Source organism: Zophobas morio, unplaced genomic scaffold, assembly GCF_036711695.1.
Source record: "Zophobas morio isolate AGI-343-1 ecotype UQ-CSIRO unplaced genomic scaffold, CSIRO_AGI_Zmor_V1 ptg000054l, whole genome shotgun sequence".
Classification (NCBI taxonomy): Eukaryota; Metazoa; Arthropoda; class Insecta; order Coleoptera; family Tenebrionidae; genus Zophobas; species Zophobas morio.
Genome location: NW_026972159.1, coordinates 649,555 through 672,146, shown reverse-complemented (window position 1 = coordinate 672,146; position 22,592 = coordinate 649,555). Strand labels below are relative to the sequence as shown.

Here is a 22,592-nt window from a genome sequence, read left to right as displayed (position 1 = left end):
TTGCAGTTTTTCGATTTGCAGTTTCACGAGTTCTGAATTTTGAATTTTTCAATTTTTCGTTTCAATTTTTATTTTCTTAATTTTTTCAATTTTTGTCTTTTTCAATGTAAATTTTTTTAATTTTTGAATTTTCAATTTTTCGATTATTAGATTTTTTAATTCCCCTATTTTCAATTTTACATATTATAGTTTAACGATGTTTCAGTTTTTCGTTTCTTCAGTTGTTAATTTGCATTTTTTTTTGCAAAAAAATGGAAATATTGCAAAATTAGAAAACCGAAAAATCAAAAATGAATAAACGAACAAGCACTAGGTGAAAACTTTAAAAAATCTAAAAATTGGAAATCAAGAACTCGAAAAATTAAGAAAACAAAAATTCAAAATTCGAAAATTTAAAAATTGAGAAACTTAAAAATCGACATTGTAAAATCGAAATATTAAAAATTAAGGAAAACTGGATAATTGAGAAATCCAAAAATTGCAAAACTGAACAATTTTAAAACTGGGAAATTGAGTAACGAAAAATTATATAATTGAAAGAAACATTCAAAAAATAATAGAGGGAATGGAAAAAATATGTACCAAAATTTTGTAATGACGTCATCGAAATTTTTCAAAGACACGTATATCAATTTGCTAGTGCTAACAGTACGGTATTTTGAAATTTTCGGGAAAAATTATTGAGTTCTTCCTGAATTTAATCAATACCACAAAATTGTCTCATTTTTTAGACACCCTGTATAAGTAATTCTAAAATCTATAATAAGTGCATTGATAAACCGCACTTACAGTCATACTATTTTGCATATTTCAAAGAGAATTTATTCGCAAAATTTTGAGATAACGTGATCAATTTTTGGAAGGAGATAAACAAATAAATTTTGATTAACGATTTATTAATTGTGTTGCGCTAAGATGAAAGGTCGTAAATGAAAAAAATATTTTAGGTAAAATTTGACTACGACCCGTCACTTTCACTTCCACACCCCAACTAGACCCCGTTTCCCCAATTCCAGCGTCACACGTGGCCAGAATCTGGCGGGAAACCAGTCCGTGTGTAGCGAAAGCGCGAATCCCCGCATTAATTGCTTACTTGAGCACGTCGGCAGTTTTCAAGGAGTCATTCGCTTTAAGGAACGCTTTGAAGACGCCACCCTCTTTGTGCAGAATACCTCCCGAATCGAGAATTTCTGCCAGTGCTTTATAATGAGGCTGATCGTGGAGGGGTTGACACAGCAGGGATTGTCCATGAACTCCGAGCAAAAATGACAGCGTTCCCAGCGCCCAAACCAGCAGACATGTTAAGGATGTGAGGACGACTCCTGATAGCAGGAAAGGTATAGTCCTGGAAGTCGTGCCGCATCCGCAGGGTGCGCCGCATAATAACAAACCCCAAACCAGAGATACCATTGTCGAAGCGCCTACTCACAACATCCCCATATTAATGATAAACAATTATGTTTGTTCTAATTTGGCGCTATCATCGGAGGCGCGAGTTTTACGCAGGAATGTCAATATTTACAGTTGCGAGGGGCGGCGATGGGGCGAAAAACGCGAACGACATTAATTGCATTTTTCGGCGACGCTCTGTACATATTTAATGTGTTGTTGAAAGTATTCAAGGGGTAATCACTTAGAGAATTTCATAACCGGCGGCGGCGTATTATGCAAAGAATACAGAGTGGTTAGGGGGTGCGTCGAACGAATAACTGTTCAGAGGGTGGAAAAAACGATAATTTGAGTAGACAGGAAACAATCAGATATTTTTCGAATATTTTGCATCAAGCTGTCGATTTTTTTTTTGTGGGAAGAGAAAGAATTAAATTAAAGGATACGTTTTTTTATTATTTCGTATATTTCAGAAGCCAGAAAGTGGCTGGAGAATCCGTAGGACAAACAACTGTTTAGAGGGATGAAACAAAACGGATAATTTAAGTGGACGGAAAAAATTTGTGGCGCAGACAGCAAAGGAAACCAAAGAAACAAATGTGTGTATATGCTTGTTTTTCGTTTATTAATTTGGTGAAAAGTCGTTCAGCGGCGGTTCTTAACTTTAGAGCAGTGTTTCGTTTTAGTTCCAAAATGCACTTTATGAAACATCGATCCGGTGAAGCAAAAAAGGTCGCTGGAGATAAAAAGATAACGTAGAATCGAAAACATGTATATTACGGGGTGGTTTTCCGGCGAAATTTATTGTTATTGGTTACCAATTTAAAGCGGGAGATTATAGATTTCCTTCAGCAAAAATTATAGGGGTTATGCAGATACGAGAGTAATTAATTTGGTAAATGGTTTAATGACTTTTATTGTGTTAGAGACAGTGCATGAACTAATTAGCATGAGTAATTCGATTAAATGAGGGAAGTAGCAAGGGGAATTGATAGAATATTTGGGTGGAGGACAGAAAGGGGAATTTTAATTGGGGAGAGGAATCCGGGGTGTTGAAAAATTAAGCTGTGAAAAATTAAAAACATTTTTTTTTTATTTCAACGGACGATTTCGGAAAAACGGTTAGAGTTGTCAAAGAAACGAAACCGAAAGTGAGTTCTAGAGGCCGAAATCAACCAGAAAATGCATTTAGTTAAGTTTCGAAAATGTCAAAATTTTGCCAAAATTTTAAGAATTGGAAAAATTTCACTTTTTAAAGTTGTCTAAAAATTATGAAAAAATTCAGGGACGTAGATCTCGACATGCTGATTCCAAAAATATAGCGTGTTGATGGCCACGGAGCAACATTTTCGAAAGAATCGTTACGAAATGCGAATTTTTGAAGATTTCTAAAAATTTCGATACTTCAACGGTCGATTCTGGAAAAACGGTTGGAGTGGTCAAAGAAACGAGGCCGAAAGTGAGTTCTAGAGCTCGAAAACTACCAGAAAATGTGTTTAGTTGAGTTTCGAAAATGTCAAAATTTGGCCGAAATTTGAAGAAGGGGGGACCATTGGAAAAATTTCACTTTTAAAAAAGTAGTCTAAAAATTATGAAAAAATTCAGGAACGTAGATCTCGACATGCTGATTCCAAAAATCTAGCGTGCTGATGGCCACGGAGCAACATTTTCGAAAGAATCGTTACGAAATGCGAATTTTTGAAGATTTCTAAAAATTTCGATATTTCAACGGTGGATTCTGGAAAAACGGTTGGAGTGGTCAAAGAAACGAGGCCAAAAGTGAGTTCTAGAGCTCGAAAACTACCAGAAAATGTGTTTAGTTGAGTTTCGAAAATGTCAAAATTTGGCCGAAATTTGAAGAAGGGGGGACCATTGGAAAAATTTCACTTTTAAAAAAGTAGTCTAAAAATTATGAAAAAATTCAGGGACGTAGACCTCGACATGCTGCTTCCAAAAATGTAGCGTGTTGATGGCCACCGAGCAACATTTTCGAAAGAATCGTTACGAAATGCGAATTTTTGAAGATTTCTAAAAATTTCGATATTCCGACTGTCGATTCTGGAAAAACGGTTGGAGTGGTCAAAGAAACGAGGCCGAAAGTGAGTTCTAGAGCTCGAAAACTACCTGAAAATGTGTTTAGTTGAGTTTCGAAAATGTCAAAATTTGGCCGAAATTTGAAGAAGAAAAATTTCACTTTTAAAAAAGTAGTCTAAAAATTATGAAAAAATTCAGGGACGTAGATCTCGACATGCTGATTCCAAAAATATAGCGTGTTGATGGTCACGGAGCAACATTTTCGAAAGAATCGTTACGAAATGCGAATTTTTGAAGATTTCTAAAAATTTCGATATTCCAACTGTCGATTCTGGAAAAACGACTGGAGTGGTCAAAGAAACGAGGCCGAAAGTGAGTTCTCGAGCTCGAAAACTACCAGAAAATGTGTTTAGTTGAGTTTCGAAAATGTCAAAATTTGGCCGAAATTTGAAGAAGGGGGGACCATTAGAAAAATTTCACTATTAAAAAGTAGTCTAAAAATTATGAAAAAATTCAGGGACGTAGATCTGGACATGCAGATTCCAAAAATATAGCGTGTTGATGGCCACGGAGCAACATTTTCGAAAGAATCGTTACGAAGTGCGAATTTTTGAAGATTTCTAAAAATTTCGATATTTCAACGGTCGATTCTGGAAAAACGGTTGGAGTGGTCAAAGAAACGAGGCCGAAAGTGAGTTCTAGGGCTCGAAAACTACCAGAAAATGTGTTTAGTTGAGTTTCGAAAATGTCAAAATTTGGCCGAAATTTGAAGAAGGGGGGACCATTGGAAAAATTTCACTTTTAAAAAGTAGTCTAAAAATTATGAAAAAATTCAGGGACGTAGATCTCGACATGCTGATTCCAAAAATATAGCGTGTCGATGGCCACGGAGCAACATTTTCGAAAGAATCGTTACGAAATGCGAATTTTTGAAGATTTCTAAAAATTTCGATATTCGAACTGTCGATTCTGGAAAAACGGTTGGAGTGGTCAAAGAAACGAGGCCGAAAGTGAGTTCTAGAGCTTGAAAACTACCAGAAAATGTGTTTAGTTGAATTTCGAAAATGTCAAAATTTGGCCGAAATTTGAAGAAGGGGGGACCATTGGAAAAATTTTACTTTTGAAAAAGTAGTCTAAAAATTATGAAAAAATTCAGGGACGTAGATCTCGACATGCTGATTCCGAAAATATAGCGTGTTGATGGTCACGGAGCAACATTTCCGAAAGAATCGTTACGAAATGCGAATTTTTGAAGATTTCTAAAAATTTCGATATTCTAACTGTCGATTCTGGAAAAACGGTCGGAGTGGTCAGAGAAACGAGGCCGAAAGTGAATTCTAGAGCTCGAAAACTACCAGAAAGTGTGTTTAGTTGAGTTTCGAAAATGTCAAAATTTGGCCGAAATTTGAAGAAGGGGGGACCATTGGAAAAATTTCACTTTTAAAAATGTAGTCTAAAAATTATGAAAAAATTCAGGGACGTAGATCTCGACATGCTGATTCCAAAAACATGGCGTGTTGATGGCCACGGAGCAACATTGTCGAAAGAATCATTACGAAATGCGAATTTTTGAAAATTTCTAAAAATTTCGATATTTCAACGGTCGATTCTGGAAAAACGGTTGGAGTGGTCAAAGAAACGAGGCCGAAAGTGAGTTCTAGAGCTCGAAAACTACCCGAAAATGTGTTTAGTTGAGTTTCGAAAATGTCAAAATTTGTGCGAAATTTGCAGAAGGGGGGACCATTGGAAAAATTTCACTTTTAAAAAAGTAGTCTAAAAATTATGAAAAAATTCAGGGACGTAGATCTGGACATGCAGATTCCAAAAATATAGCGTGTTGATGGCCACGGAGCAACATTTTCGAAAGAATCGTTACGAAGTGCGAATTTTTGAAGATTTCTAAAAATTTCGATATTTCAACGGTCGATTCTGGAAAAACGGTTGGAGTGGTCAAAGAAACGAGGCCGAAAGTGAGTTCTAGGGCTCGAAAACTACCAGAAAATGTGTTTAGTTGAGTTTCGAAAATGTCAAAATTTGGCCGAAATTTGAAGAAGGGGGGACCATTGGAAAAATTTCACTTTTAAAAAGTAGTCTAAAAATTATGAAAAAATTCAGGGACGTAGATCTCGACATGCTGATTCCAAAAATATAGCGTGTCGATGGCCACGGAGCAACATTTTCGAAAGAATCGTTACGAAATGCGAATTTTTGAAGATTTCTAAAAATTTCGATATTCTAACTGTCGATTCTGGAAAAACGGTCGGAGTGGTCAGAGAAACGAGGCCGAAAGTGAATTCTAGAGCTCGAAAACTACCAGAAAGTGTGTTTAGTTGAGTTTCGAAAATGTCAAAATTTGGCCGAAATTTGAAGAAGGGGGGACCATTGGAAAAATTTCACTTTTAAAAATGTAGTCTAAAAATTATGAAAAAATTCAGGGACGTAGATCTCGACATGCTGATTCCAAAAACATGGCGTGTTGATGGCCACGGAGCAACATTGTCGAAAGAATCATTACGAAATGCGAATTTTTGAAAATTTCTAAAAATTTCGATATTTCAACGGTCGATTCTGGAAAAACGGTTGGAGTGGTCAAAGAAACGAGGCCGAAAGTGAGTTCTAGAGCTCGAAAACTACCCGAAAATGTGTTTAGTTGAGTTTCGAAAATGTCAAAATTTGTGCGAAATTTGCAGAAGGGGGGACCATTGGAAAAATTTCACTTTTAAAAAAGTAGTCTAAAAATTATGAAAAAATTCAGGGACGTAGATCTCGACATGCTGATTCCAAAAACATAGCGTGTTGATGGCCACGGAGCAACATTTCCGAAAGAATCGTTACGAAATGCGAATTTTTGAAGATTTTTATAAATTTCGATATTTCAACGGTCGATTCTGGAAAAACGGTTGGAGTGGTCAAAGAGGCGAGGCCGAAAGTGAATTCTAGAGCTCGAAAACTACCAGAAAATGTGTTTAGTTGAGTTTCGAAAATGTCAAAATTTGGCCGAAATTTGAAGAAGGGGGGACCATTGGAAAAATTTCACTTTTAAAAAAGTCGTCAAAAAATTATCAAAAAATTCAGGAATGTAGATTTCGACATGCTGATTCCAAAAATATAGCGTGTTGATGGCCACGGAGCAACATTTTCGAAAGAATCGTTACGAAATGCGGATTTTTGAAGATTTCTAAAAATTTCGATATTTCAACGGTCGATTCTGGAAAAACGGTTGGAGTGGTCAAAGAAACGAGGCCGAAAGTGAATTCTAGAGCTCGAAAACTACCAGAAAATGTGTTTAGTTGAGTTTCGAAATTGTCAAAATTTGGCCGAAATTTGAAGAAGGTGGGACCATTGGAAAAATTTCACTTTTTAAAAAAGTAATTTAAAAATTATGAAAAAATTCATGGACGTTGATCTCGACATGCTGATTCCAAAAATATAGTGTGTTGATGGTCACGGAGCAAGATTTTCCAAAGAATCGTCACGAAATGCTAATTTTTGAAGATTTCTAAAAATTTCAATATTTCAACGGTCGATTCTGGAAATAGGGTTGGAGTTGTCAAAGAAACGAAGCCGAAAGTGAGTTCTAGAGCTCGAAAACTACCAGAAAATCTGTTTAGTTGAGTTTCGAAAATGTCAAAATTTGGCCGAAATTTGAAGAAGGGGGGACCATTGGAAAAATTTCACTTTTAAAAAACTAGTCTAAAAATTATGAAAAAAATCAGGGACGTAGATCTCGACATGCTGATTCCAAAAATATAGCGTGTTGATGGCCACGGAGCAACATTTTCGAAAGAATCGTTATGAAATGCGAATTTTTGAAGATTTCAAAAAATTTCGAAATTTCAAGGTCGATTCTGGAAAAACGGTTGGAGTGGTCAAAGAAACGAGGCCGAAAGTGAATTCTAGAGCTCGAAAACTACCAGAAAATGTGTTTAGTTGAGTTTCGAAATTGTCAAAATTTGGCCGAAATTTGAAGAAGTGGGGACCATTGGAAAAATTTCACTTTCAAAAAAGTAGCCTTAAAATTATGAAAAACTTCAGGGACGTAGATCTCGACATGCTGATTCCAAAAATATAGCGTGTTGATGGTCACGGAGCAACATTTTCGAAAGAATCGTTACGAACTGCGAATTTTTGAAGATTTCTGAAAATTTCGATATTTCAACGGTCGATTCTGGAAAAACGGTTGGAGTGGTCAAAGAAACGAGGCCGAAAGTGAATTCTAGAGATCGAAAACTACCAGAAAAGGTGTTTAGTTGAGTTTCGAAAATGTCAAAATTTGGCCGAAATTTGAAGAAGGGGGGACCATTGAAAAAATTTCACTTTTAAAAAAGTAGTCAAAAAATTATGAAAAAATTCAGGGACGTAGATCTTGACATTCTGATTCCAAAAATTTAGCGTGTTGATGGCCACGGAGCAACATTTTCGAAAGAATCGTTACGAAATGCGAATTTTTGAAGATTTCTAAAAATTTCGATATTTCAACGGTCGATTCTGGAAAAACGGTTGGAGTGGTCAAAGAAACGAGGCCGAAAGTGAATTCTTGAGCTCGAAAACTACCAGAAAATGTGTTTAGTTGAGTTTCGAAAATGTCAAAATTTGGCCGAAATTTGAAGAAGGGGGGACCATTGGAAAAATTTCACTTTTAAAAAAGTAGTCTAAAAATTATGACAAAATTCAGGGACGTAGATCTCGACATGCTGATTCCAAAAATATAGCGTGTTGATGGTCATGGAGCAACATTTTCGAAAGAATTGTTACGAAATTCAAATTTTTGAAGATTTAAAAAAAATTCGATATTTCAACGATTTAGAGGTCGAACTCTACAAGAAAATGTATTCAGTGTTATGACAGAAAAATGATAAAAAAATGGAAAAATATTAGTGGAAATTTTTCTGTGGATTAAACCTTGACCAATTATTAATTGACACAAAATTAAACGATTTAAATCAGTGGGCGAAAACTTGACTAAGGTCATGTTCTGGACAAGGACGACACGAATTTCTAGTGTCTTTGGTAACTTTTGTGTTAAAAGTGGAAAACTTTGAAATCTTAGGTCAGTTTCCATATTCTGACATTTGTAGATAGGTCGCAGAACTTCGAAAATATTAGTCAAGGATTTTAGTTTTTTTTATGTTTCAAGTATTCTAAGGACTCATTTTTCTTATTTTTCTTTATTGGTACAAAGGGTAACAATTGTTTCAGTTTTACAATTTTCAGGTCTAGAAAAGTGGGAGAAAAATGCATTATACAAACCCCATTAAACAACTGTAATTTCTGTTGAAAAAACTTTGCTGATAACTCAAGACAGCTGGTCTCAATTTGTAAAACCCGTGAATTCAATCGCCTTAAGACCCAAATCCAGCACCGTAACGACCAGCAGCCCGCTGCCAACCCCACTCAAAAGCTTCAAAACTCCAAGTGGGTCATTCACTCGCCCATCGACAGACTTAATCACGAGATAATTTATTGGAGCGCGATGTAATTAATGATTAAGAAGCTGCCTCGGCCACAATAAAAATTCCCGCTGTCGCAATTTCTCACTCCCATCAGCCTTCGCCCCGTCCTTCGCGTATATTAATCGCACATTGTAATCAGAGCTCGCCGAATCAACTCGGCAAGGTGAACCTGTTCCGAAGAAATCGCGCTAATTTTCGCTAATGGAGAAAATGAGCCTACATTTAAAACACAATAAAGTTTTGTAACGCTTACCTAAAACCGATAACCATCGCCATAATTCCCACCTGTTAAGAGCCTCGACGGCCCGAACCGCGGCTTGTTGAGCGCTCCTGATCGAAGCCGACAGGGATCTTGATAATTCGTCCAGCGAGTGGGCTGATTTATACACTTCGGTGCGCTTTCGAGTTAGCACGCTTTTTATTTCTGAAAAAAGTTTGTTGTGAGGGACGAACTTTGGCTGGGGAATAGGAAGGTCTGGCGAAAAGGCGCTGTTTACGGGGTAATTGGAAAAATTTGGGGTGGGAGCAAAGTATTGTAATCGGGATGGGTAATATTTTTTGGAGTTTATGGTGGCCTATGACAATACACAAAGCAATGACAAATAAGAAGGCTAATATACACACTAACACAAGAATACCCCATGTGTATTCTCAGATTTAAACTCTATGAAATAAATAAATAAAGATATCCTGCACAAGTTTTTTTTGATTATCAGCTTTCAAGATATATTGATTTTTATGGAAAAAATGGCCACATTTGGTTTACACAAAGCTTTTTCGTCACCTTGTCTTAATGCGTCTAATGAGTTGAACAAGTTTTAAACTTGTTTAAACAGGGTGATTAAATGTGTAATTTGTGATAAAATACAGGCTTTCATTGAATAAAATATGAGAAGACTCACAGTTTGCAAACTCAGTCACCTTGTAAAAATAAGTCCAGATCAAACACTTTTTTCAAAATTTCAGATGTCCATCTTTAAAAATGGAGATCGGAATTTTTAAATATGAAAATGAAAACGTAAATATATATCTTGAAAACTGTTAATTAGAAATATTTTTTGTTTAATTAATAAATTGTTTTTGAATTTGTTTATTTTCTGATTTGTTTATAAATTCATTTATTGAATTTTTTATGTATTCGTTTTTTTAAATTGATTCACTTATTGATTTGTTTATAAATTAATTAATTTATAAGTTTGTTCACAATTTTGAATTGGTTCATTTATAAATTTGTTAATTTGTTGATTAACTAACTTGTTTAAAAATTTGTTAATTTCTTATTTTTTTATGAATTCGTTTATATATTAAATATTTTATAAATTTGTTTTTTTTATTTAATTATTAATCGATTTCTTCTAAATTTAGATTTTTTATTAATTTCATTATACATTTGTCTTTTGTAAACTGTATTATAAATTTCTTAATTTCATAATTTGTCTACGAATCTGTTTATTTACTACTTTGTTTATTCAATTTTTCTTATAAATTTGAATTTCCATTCATTTATTAAAAAAATTGCTCATTTATTAATTTGTTTATGAAGTTATGCACAAACTTCGTTATTTGTTAGTTTGTTTATAAATTTCTTAATTTCTTGGAAATTTGTTTATTTAGCAATTTTTTAATTTGCTTGTCAATTTTTTATAAATCTGTTAACTTATAACTTGTTTATAAATTTAACTATCAATTTGTTTGTAAATTTGTTCATTTATTAATTTTGTGATGTATTTATTTATCTATTAAATTGTTTCAAAATTTGTTTATGAATTGGTCCATTTATCAATCTGTTTATAAGTTTGTTTAATTATTATTTGATTTATTCATACAATTTCATTATTTATTAGTTTGTTTATAAATTTATCTATGCGTTATTTATATTTTATTTGAAAATGTGTCTTTATATTTTGTTTATAAATGATTACATATAATTTGTTTATAAATTTCTTAATTTCTTGGAAATTTGTTTATTTAGCAATTTTTTAATTTGCTTGTCAACTTTTTTAATAATCTGTTAACTTATAACTTGTATATAAATTTAACTATCAATTTGTTTGTAAATTTGTTCATTTATTAATTTTGTGATGTATTTATTTATCTATTAAATTGTTTCAAAATTTGTTTATGAATTGGTCCATTTATCAATCTGTTTATAAGTTTGTTTAATTATTATGTGATTTATTCATACAATTTCGTTATATATTAGTTTGTTTATAAATTTATCTATGCATTATTTATATTCTATTTGAAAATGTGTCTTCATATTTTGTTTATAAATGATTACATATAATTTGTTTATAAATTTCTTAATTTCTTGGAAATTTGTTTATTTAGCAATTTTTTAATTCGCTTGTCAGCTTTTTATAAATCTGTTAATTTATAACTTGTATATAAATTTAATTATCAATTTGTTTGTAAATTTGTTCATTTATTATATTGTTTATACATTTATTTATTAATTTTGTGATGTATTTATTTATCTATTAAATTGTTTTAAAATCTGTTTATGAATTGGTCCATTTATCAATCTGTTTATAAGTTTGTTTAATTATTATTTGATTTATTCATACAATTTCATTATTTATTAGTTTGTTTATAAATTTATCTATGCGTTATTTATATTTTATTTGAAAATGTGTCTTTATATTTTGTTTATAAATGATAACATATAATTTGTTTATAAATTTCTTAATTTCTTGGAAATTTGTTTATTTAGCATTTTTTTAATTTGCTTGTCAACTTTTTATAAATCTGTTAACTTATAACTTGCATATAAATTTAACTATCAATTTGTTTGTAAATTTGTTCATTTATTATATTGTTTATAAATTTATTTATTTATTAATTTTGTGATGTATTTATTTATCTATTAAATTGTTTCAAAATTTGTTTATGAATTGGTCCATTTATCAATCTGTTTATAAGTTTGTTTAATTATTATTTGATTTATTCATACAATTTCGTTATATATTAGTTTGTTTATAAATTTATCTATGCATTATTTATATTTTATTTGAAAATGTGTCTTCATATTTTGTTTACAAATGATTACGTATAATTTGTTTATAAATTTCTTAATTTCTTGGAAATTTGTTTATTTAGCAATTTTTTATTTTGCTTGTCAAATTTTTATAAATCTGTTAACTTATAACTTGTATATAAATTTAACTATCAATTTGTTTGTAAATTTGTTCATTTATTATATTGTTTATAAATTTATTTATTTATTAATTTTGTGATGTATTTATTTATCTATTAAATTGTTTTAAAATTTGTTTATGAATTGGTCCAATTATCAATCTGTTTATAAGTTTGTTTAATTATTAATTGATTTATTCATACAATTTCGTTATATATTAGTTTGTTTATAAATTTATCTATGCATTATTTATATTTTATTTGAAAATGTGTCTTCATAATTTGTTTATAAATGATTACATTTAATTTGTTTATAAATTTCTTAATTTCTTGGAAATTTGTTTATTTAGCATTTTTTTAATTTGCTTGTCAACTTTTTATAAATCTGTTAACTTATAACTTGTATATAAATTTAACTATCAATTTGTTTGTAAATTTGTTCATTTATTATATTGTTTATAAATTTATTTATTTATTAATTTTGTGATGTATTTATTTATCTATTAAATTGTTTCAAAATTTGTTTATGAATTGGTCAATTTATCAATTTGTTTATAAGTTTGTTTAATTATTAATTGATTTATTCATACGTATTTTATAAAATTTTTAATCGTATTTTGTTTAAATATATTTTTTTATAATTTGTTTATTATTTTGCTTATTTATAAATTTGTTTCTAAATTAATATATTTATTTATTTATTTAAAAATTTGTCTATTTTTTCTTACATTATTGTTTACTAATTTTTTATATATAAATTTACTTATATATATATAAATTATTTAAAAATGTCTTTATTTAGTAATTTGTTTATGAATCGATTCCTTTTTCAATTTATTTATAAATTTGTTCATTTATTAATTCTTTTACGAATTTGTTGAGCCATTTGTTAAAAACTTTGTTCTATAATTTGTGTACTTATTAATTTATTTATAACTTTAAATATTTTTTATCTTTATAAATTTGTTATTTTATTAATTTGTTTATAAATTTAATTATTTATAATGAATTTGGTTATTAAATTGTTCATTTTTTATTTTTTATAAATTAGTTTATAAATTTCTTCATTTATCAATTTGCTTAATAAACTTGTTTATTTATTAATTTGTTATAATATCAACTTGTTTTCCTTTGTATATTTATTTATTAATCATATTAATTTATTGAGTAAGACCTACAATACCAATAATTTTTTATTTATTAATAATTAATTTGTTTAAGAATTGGATCACTTATAAATTTCTTTATAAATTTGTTAATTAACTAATTTGTTTATAAATATGTCTATAGATTTGTGTATAAATCTCTTTATTATCAGAATCCATGACACCCAACACGGTCGAAAACGGACCAATTTTGAAAAATTAAAAAAAAGGGGGGCACACTAATTTGCTTTTTTCTCGCTTATTTGAAGAGATACGTCAAAAGCGAACACGGAATCGTAATCCTGAGGAAATTCCGCGTGAAATGACACCAAACACGGTCGAAAACGGACCAATTTTGAAAAATTAAAAAAAAAGGGGGACACACAAATTTGCATTTTTCTCGCTTATTTGAAGAGATACGTCAAAAGCGAATACGGAATCGTAATCCTGAGAAAATTCCGCGTGAAATGATGCCCAACACGGCTAAAAACGGACCAATTTTGATTTTTTTTTTTATAAATTTTATTATTAGTGTGTTAAAAAATTTGTTTTTTTGTTATTTAATTTAAGGGTTTGTTAATGTTTTTGTTATTTAAATTAAGGGTTTTGTTAATGTTTATAAATTTGATTTTTTATCCATTTGTTTATATATTTGATTATTTGTTACTTTTTATGAATTTGTTATTTTATTAACATGTTTATAAATTTATTCATTTATAAATATGCTCGTAATTTTGTTCCATGAAGAATTTATTCATTTTTTATAAATGTGTTTAAATGGCAATTTGTTTATAAATTTGTCCATATATGTTTTAGTTTGTTCATGAATTTGTTTATTTAAAAAAATCGTTTTTTCGTAAATTTCTGTATCATTTGATTATCAATTAATTTGATTGGAGATTTGCTTATTTATCAATTTTTTAATTTGTTTGGCGACTTTTTATAAATTTGTTAACTTATGACTTGTACATAAATTGTTTATTTATTAATTTTTTTGATGTATTCATTTACCTATTAATTTGTTTCAAAATTTGTTTATGAATTGGTTCATTTATCAATTTATTTATAAGTTTGTTTAATTATTAATTGATTTATTCATAATTATTTTTATAGATTTGTTTAATCGTATTTTGTTTAAATATATTTTTATTATAATTTGTTTACGGATCTGGTTATTTATTAATGTGCTTATTCATACATTTGTTTCTAAATTCCAATATTTATTAATTTATTTCACTTTTTTACAATAGTTTTGTTTGTTTATATTTTATACATAAATTTATTTTTAAATCAAATTGTTTAAAAATTTATTTATTTACAAATTTGTTTATGAAGCGATTCTTTTTTCAAATTATTTATAAATTTGTTTCTTTATTAATTTTTTTATATTTTTTTTTGCTTATTGAATTGTTTATAAATTTGGGTATAAATTTTAAGGTTTAGCAATTTGTTAACAACTTTGTTCATTTGTCAATTTTTGTTTGTAAATTTCTTCATCACTTTATGTACTTATTAATTCATTTATAACTTTAAATATTTTTTATTTTTTATAAATGAGTTTATAAATTTGTTCAATTATCAATTAGCTTAATAAACTTGCTTATTTATTAAATTGTTATTAATATGTAAAAAAAAAACAAACTGATACATATCAAGTTGTTTTCTTTTGTAAATTAAGCATTTATAAATTTCTTTATAAATTTGTTAATTAACTAATTTGTTTATAAATTTCTCTATAAATTTGTGTATAATTTTTATCGATTTTTTTTTGTTTATAAATTTGTTAATTTCTTAATTTGTTTATGCATCTCTTTATTTCTTACTTTATCTAGTCATATTTTTTGATAAATTGGAATGTTTATTAATTTGTTTTTAAATTTATTTAATTCTTTGGTTTATTCATAAATTCAAAATCTGATAATTTCGTTTGTTTATTAAAAAATGTTTTCATACATTAGTCAAATAATAAATTTGTTAATTTATGTTCGTTTATTTATAAATTTATTTATTTGTAACTGTTCTAAGATTACTAAGACAGAACTTCCCTAGCCCCTGAAATATAGTCCAATAAATCTTCTTTGTAAGAATTTTAAAAATTGATTTTGCGAAGTTTAATTTTTAACGATAACTTATAAATCAAAAACATAGATAATTTAAGCCAGAATAGAAAAAGAGCAACGAGGAATCCTGCTCATATTATATCTGGAATTTCAAAAAAATTTGGAAAATCTGGAAGATCCAAAGAATCTGAAAAATCCAAAAAATCTAGAATATCCAAAAAAATTTGGAAAAATCTAGAAAATCTGGAAAATCTGGAAAAACCAAAAAATCTGGAAAATCTGAAAATTCAAAAAATCTGGACAGTCTGGAAAATCAAAAAAAAATTCTGGAAAAACCAAAATATTTGGAAAAATCTGAAAAATTCAAAAAATCTAGAAAAACCAAAAAATCTTGAAAATCAGAAAAAAAACTGGAAAATCTGAAAAATTTGGAAAATTTGAAAAACATGAAAATTTTGGAAAATCTAGAAAATCTGGAAAATCAGGAAAAACTAAAAAATCTGGAAGATTAAAAATCCAGAAATATCAAAAAATCTGGAAAATCCAGAAAATCTGAAAAAAACAAAAATCTGTAAAAATCTGAAAAATCCAAAAAAATTGGAAAATCTGGAAAATTAAAAAAATATGGAAAATCTGGAAAATCCAAAGGATTTGGAAAAACCAAAAAATATGGAAAATCTGGAAGATTAAAAAAATCTAGAAAAAACAAAAAATTTGGAAAAACTGGAAAATCTAGAATTCCAAAAAAACTTGAAAACCTGGAAAATTTGGAAAATCTGGAAAACCTGAACAATTTGGAAAATCTCGAAAATCTGGAAAATCTGGAAAAGAAATTCTGGAAAAACCAAAAAATTTGGAAAATCTGGAAGATCCAAAAATAAATTTGTTCGTAATTTTTTTGATACATTTGTTTAATTATTATGTTGTTCATAAATTTGTTTATTCATTAACCATTTTATAAACGTGTTAATCCATCAATTTGTTTATAAATCTTGTTTACTTATTAATTTGTGTACGGATTTGTTGTTTGTCCATTTGTCAATTTGTTTAAAAATTTATTTATCAATTTGTTTATAAATCTGTTTAAAAATTTGTTATTTTATAGTATTAGTGTTTTTTTAATTTTTAGTTTTATTAATTTGTTTACAATTTTGTTAATGCTTGAAAATATTTATCAGTTTTTTAATTATTAATTCGTTTATAAATTTGGTCAATTAAACTTTGTTTATAAATTTTTTGGTTTATCTATTTACAAATTCGTTTATAAATCTGATAATTTCGTTTGTTTATTAAAAAATGTTTTCATACATTAGTCAAATTATAAATTTGTTAATTTATGTTCATTTATTTATAAATTTATTTTTAATTCAAATTATTTAACAATTTATTTATTTATTAATTTGTTTATGAATCGATTCTTTTTTCAAATTATTTATAAATTGATTCTTTTTTCAAATGATTTATAAATTGGTTCCTTTATTAATTCTTTTATAATTTTTTTGCTTATTTAATTGTTTAGCAATTTGTTAACAACTTTGTTCATTTGTCAATTTTTTTTGTAAATTTCTTCATTAATTCATATACTTATTAGTTCATTTATAGCTTTAAATGTTTTTTATTTTTATAAATTTGTTATTTTATTAATTTGTTTATAAATTTATTTATTTATAAGTTTGTTCACAATTTTGTCCATTGATGAATTTGGTTATTAAAGTGTTCATTTTTTATTTTCTACAAATGGGTTTATAAATCTGTTCAATTATCAATTTACTTAATAAACTTGTTTATTTACTAAATTGTTATTAATATGTTTAAAAAAAACAAACTGATACATATCAAGTTGTTTTCTTTTGTAAATTTATTTATTGATCATTTATAAATTTCTTTATAAATTTGTTAATTAACTAATTTGTTTATAAATTTCTCTATAAATTTGTGTATAAATTCCTTAATTTTTCATGTTGTCTACAAATTTAATTAAATTTTTCATTCATTCATAATTTTTATAGATTTGCTTAATTATATTTTGTTTATAAATTTGTTTTTAGTAAATTTGTTTATAAATTTCTTTATTTTTTACTTTATTTATTCATATCTTTTGATAAATTGGAATGTTTATACTTTGTTTATAAATTTCTTTTTCCAATTTGTTTATAAATTTGTTTGCAAATTTGTTCATTTATTAATTTGTTTCCAGAATGGGTTATTTTAAAGTTTATTTATAAATTTGTTTAATCGTATTTGTTTAAATATATCTTTATTATATTTTGTTTATATTTTTGTTATTTCCTAATTTGTTTATGATTTTGGTTATTTATTATTTTACTTGTTCGTAAATTTGTTTCTAAATTAGAATATCTATTAATTTCTATATATTTTTGTTCATTTATATTTTATACATAAATTTTTTTATTTATCATTCTTTATGAAATTGTTAACATATATATAACTTGTATATAAATTTATTTATATATTAAATTATGTGAAAATTGGTTTGTCTATTATTAATTCTAGGTAAACGTTTACTAATTAAATTGTTTATAAATTCGATTATTTGTTCTTTTTTTAATTTGTTTTTAATTAATTTGTTTTTAAATTTCTTGATTTATTAATTCTTTATAAACTAATTAATTTATCAATTTGTTTATAAATTTCACTAATTATTTTTTTTATAAATTTCTTATTATCTATAGACGATAGATTTGTTTATTTATTAATATATTTATTTACCACCTTATTTATAAATTTGTTTATTCATTAACCATTTTATAAATATATATAATCCATGAATTTGTTTATAAATTTTGTTTACTTATTAATTTGTGTACCTACTTGTTGTTTCTCAATTTGTCAATTTGTTTATATGTTAGTTTAATTATTAATTTCTTTTTAATTTGTTTAAATTTATTTATCACTTTGTTTATAAAATTGTTTATTGTTGTATTTTATAGTATTAGTGTTTTTTTTATAATGTCGCGAAATTATTAATTTGTTTATAAATTTGGTCAATTAAACTTTGTTGATAAATTTTTTGATTTATGCATTAACAAATTCATTTATAAATCTGATAATTTTGTTTGTTTATTAAAATTTTTTTCATACATTAGTCAAATTATAAATTTGCTAATTTGTGGTCGTTTATTTCTAAAATTTATTTATTTGTAAGTGTTCTAAAGATTACTAACACAGAACTTCGCTAGCCCCTGAAATATAGGCCAATAAATCTTCTTTGTAAGAATTTTAAAAATTCATTTTGGGAAGTTTAATTTTTTACGATAACTTATAAATTAAAAATATAGATAATTTAAGCCAGAATATAAAAAGGGCAGGCAGACGGAAAGGCGAAAAGATGTTTACATAAAGTTTAAAATGTATAAAATATGCAATCTAAGGTTTAAGGAACCTTTAAGGAAGACTTTAAAAATAATTTCAGTGTAGTTTTTTTACATTCGCTGCATATTTCAACCGCGCAAAAATAAAAATCCAGAACTTTGACGCGCCAAAGCATGGAAATATCGTACAAAAATGCTCGCCGTTCTCAAGCAACCCTTTCCCTTTGACAAAACCGATCGCCCCCCGCCCCCCGCGCAATTCCAGGAATGCAACTTATGCAACGCAACCGCAACTCCTGGAATGGATTTGCAATTTTCCTCCATCGACGGGCAAAATTACAGCGGTTACCCCCCAATCTGTCACAACCACCTGCCGAACTCTAACTGCACAAAATCCTCTTTTTGCAGGAATCAAGTGCGAACTAGTCGGCTTTGTAATAAGAGCCGTGTTGAAACCCGATTTCATATTAATAACGCCGGAATAAATTAAGCGGTATCAGGTGCACTTCGCCTGATATATTCTCGATATCATAAAACCGAATTGGACGTAATTTTACCTGCAACATGGGGGACCGTTTCCCGGGAAACTCTCTCTGGAAGTCTTGTGAAAGCGGTCCGGGCTTTTTCCACGTTCCTGTCCAGGTTTTTCTCCTTCTGCAGGCGTTCGAGGTGTCTCATGGTCGCGTCAGACGACAGCTGGAAAAAATGGGTGCGAGTAAAGTTGTAGTTTTAATTTGCAAAAATCGCCTTCGTTGGAGAGTCGTCGCTTTTACTGGTGGCGGTAAGATTTGCCATCTTGTTTATGCCCGTTTGGATTTTCTTATCTTTATGGCAACCTGATGATGGGGACTGTTAAAGTTTTACGACTCGAGTCGAGGAGAATTTGACTGATTCGCATATTACATTTTGTTCTTGTTGTCTTCGCGTTTTCTGAGGAATTGATGAGTGATATGGTCGGGTTATGAATTGATTTATGGGGTAATATTTTGGGGCCGCGGGCACAAAGCCGGCAGGTATTCGTATGTAAATAGACAAATGTCCGAGCGGTGTTTAGTCGGTAATGAACAGGAATTGAGGATGTAATTTCGGGAGAGAATCAAATGGAGCCGTACGTATAAGCACAAATGTCTTTCTGGAATTATCTGGTAATCTATGGCTTGTGCTAATTACGAATCTAGATAGGAAACCGGCGACCGCGATTAAATATTACCTTGCGCAATTATTGCAAGTATGATATCTCCTGGAAGCCCTGAAACCCTCTAATACAGTTAAATGCAATTACTGGGTGCTTAGGAGAGGATGAATAAGTGACGTACGAAATTTGTTCTGGAATTGAGTAGCGGAAAAATTGTTGATTTGGCTTCAGTTGAAAGGTGGAAATTATATTTGCAAAGATGAAAGCACAAAGATTACGCTAATTTTATTTTGATATTTCAAATTTATTTGTCTTGGCGTTTCGATGTTTTCGACGAAAATTTTGCTCAAATGAATCAATTTTGGTCCATTTTTTAACTTGATTGAGTCTTTTTACAAATTTTTTGGATCTTGAGCTCAAAGAGAGCTGATACATGTCAAGTCAGATCAAGTCAGATCTGATAAAGTCGTATCAAAATTAAAGTCAGGTCGAGTCAGGACACGTCAAAGTCATTTTTTGTGATAAACATCTCTCTCGTCGGTATATGTTAGGTTAGCTCAAGTCAGGTCAAAGCCAGGTAATGTAAAAACAGACCGTGTCAAAGTCAGTTCGTCTCAAAGTTAGATCGCTTCAAATCATGTCATGTCAAATAAGTTAGGTAATGTCAAAGGCTGCCCAAGTGGGGTTAGAACACGTCAGATTTAGGCCATATTAAGTTAGGTCATGTTAATTCAAGTCTTCTCGATGTCAGGTCATGTCAAGTGAGGTTATGTCAAGGTCAGTTCAGGTCATGTCAAAGTCAGGTCACGTCAAGTTAGTCTTCGTGATTTTTTTTCCACAGTGATAAATATCCCTTACCGATAGATGTCAAGTCAGATTAAGACAGTTTAGATCACATCAAATCAGGTCATGTCATGTTAAAGTCAGCTCATGATAAAGAAAGTCAAGTCATATAAAAATTAACTTGTCTCAAAGTTAGATCAATATCAGATTATGTCAGGTCAGGTGATGTCAAAATCAAGTCAAGTAATTTAAAACGTGTCAAAGTCAACTCGTGTCAAATTCAGGTCTAGTCAGAGTTAAGTCATTCCAGGGTCAAGTCAAGTCAATAATAATATGTGAAAGACAAGCTCTTTCGGAGTTAAGTCATTTCAAAGGCAAGGCATGCCAATAATGAAGTTGTACCCAAATCAAGTCACGTCTTGGTCAAGCCATATCAGTCAAATTATGTCAACTGGAAAATTTGAAAATCCAGAAAATTTGGAAAATCTGAAAAACTGAAAAATTTGAAAAATTTGGAAAGTTCAGAAAATCCAAAAAATCTGGAAAATCTGAAAAATTAGGAAAATCTGAAAAATCCAAAAAATTTGGAAAAACCAAAAAATATGGAACATCTGGAAGATCAAAAAAATCTAGAAAAACCAAAAAATTTGGAAAATCTGGAAAACCTGAAAAATTTGGAAAATCTCTAAATCTGGAAAATCCAAAAAATCTGGAAAATCTGCAAAATTTAAAAAATCTGAAAAACCAAAAAATTTGGAAAGTCTGAAAGATCCAAAAAATCTGAAAAATCCAAACAAATTTGGAAAATCTGAAAAATTTGGAAAATCCAAAAATCAGGAAAAAAAATGGAAAATCTGGAAGATCCAAAAAATCTAGAAAAACCAAAAGATCCGGAAATATCAAAAAATCTAGAAAATTTGAAAAACCCAAAAATGTTGGAAAACTTGGAAAATCCAAATAATCTGGAAAAACCAAAAAATATGGAAAATCTGCAAAATTTAAAAAATCTGAAAAAACAAAAAAATTTGGAAAATCTGAAAGATCCAAAAAATCTGGAAAATCCAAACAAATTTGAAAAATCTGAAAAATTTGGAAAATCCAGAAAATCTGGAAATTCAGAAAAAACTAAAAAATCTGGAAAATTTGGAAAATCCAAAAAATCAGGAAAAAAAATGGAAAATCTGGAAGATCCAAAAAATCTAGAAAAACCAAAAGATCCGGAAATACCAAAAAATCTAGAAAATCTGAAAAATCCAAAAAACTTGGAAAACTTGGAAAATCCAAATAATCTGGAAAAACCAAAAAATATGGAAAATCTGAAAGATCCAAAAAATCTAGAAAAACCAAAAAGTCCAGAAAAACCAAAAAAACTGGAAAAACTGAAAAATCTGCAAAAACCAAAAAATTTGGAAAATTTGGTAAATTTAAAAAATCTGGAAAATTAAAAAAAAATGAAATATCTGGAAAATTAAAAAAATCTGGAAAATTTCGTTGTCAATCTTTTAGTAATTTTAAACTACTCGCTAAGCGCCTTTTTTATAGTTAATGCTTTGTCATTATTTTTGTTAATTCTAATTCTACAGATTTTTACCGTAAATAAATCATCATATAATTTAAAAAATTGGAAAATTCAAAAAATCTGGAAAAACTAAAAAATTTGGAAAATCCGGAAAAGTCTGAAAAATCCAAAAAATCTGGAAGATCCAAAAAATCTAGAAATACCAAAAAATCTGGAAAATTTAGAAAATCTGTAAAAATCTAAAAAATCCAAAAAAATATGAAAAATCTGGAAAAACCAAAAAATATGAAAAATCTGGAAGATCCAAAAAATCTAGAAAAATTAAAAAATCTGAAAAGTCCCAAAAGTTTGAAAAAATAAAAATAATCTGAAAAATCTAAAGTTTGGAACATCTGGAAAATCCAAAAATTTTTGAATATCAAAAAAATCTGGAAAAACTAAAAAATCTGGAAAATCTGGAAAATCCATAAAATTTGGAAAATTAAAAAAATCTGTGAAATCTGGTAAATCCAGAAAATCTGGAATTTATGGAAAATACGGATAATTAAAAAAAATCTGAAAAATCTAAGAAATCCAGGAAATCCAAAAAATCTGGAAAATCTAGAAA

At 28.5% G+C, this 22,592-nt stretch overlaps 1 protein-coding gene across 1 annotated transcript in view; it reads right to left on the bottom strand.

Moving 5' to 3' along the window:
• Prom (prominin) overlaps positions 1-22,592 on the bottom strand; it is a 115,467-nt gene that overhangs the window by 25,596 nt on the left and 67,279 nt on the right. The window contains exons 13-15 of the mRNA XM_064074524.1: positions 19,106-19,244; positions 9,130-9,300; positions 1,094-1,421 (exon numbers count right to left, since the gene is read on the bottom strand). Of these exons, the coding sequence (XP_063930594.1) occupies positions 1,094-1,421; positions 9,130-9,300; positions 19,106-19,244 (638 nt within the window). The remainder of the gene's footprint in view (positions 1-1,093; positions 1,422-9,129; positions 9,301-19,105; positions 19,245-22,592) is intronic.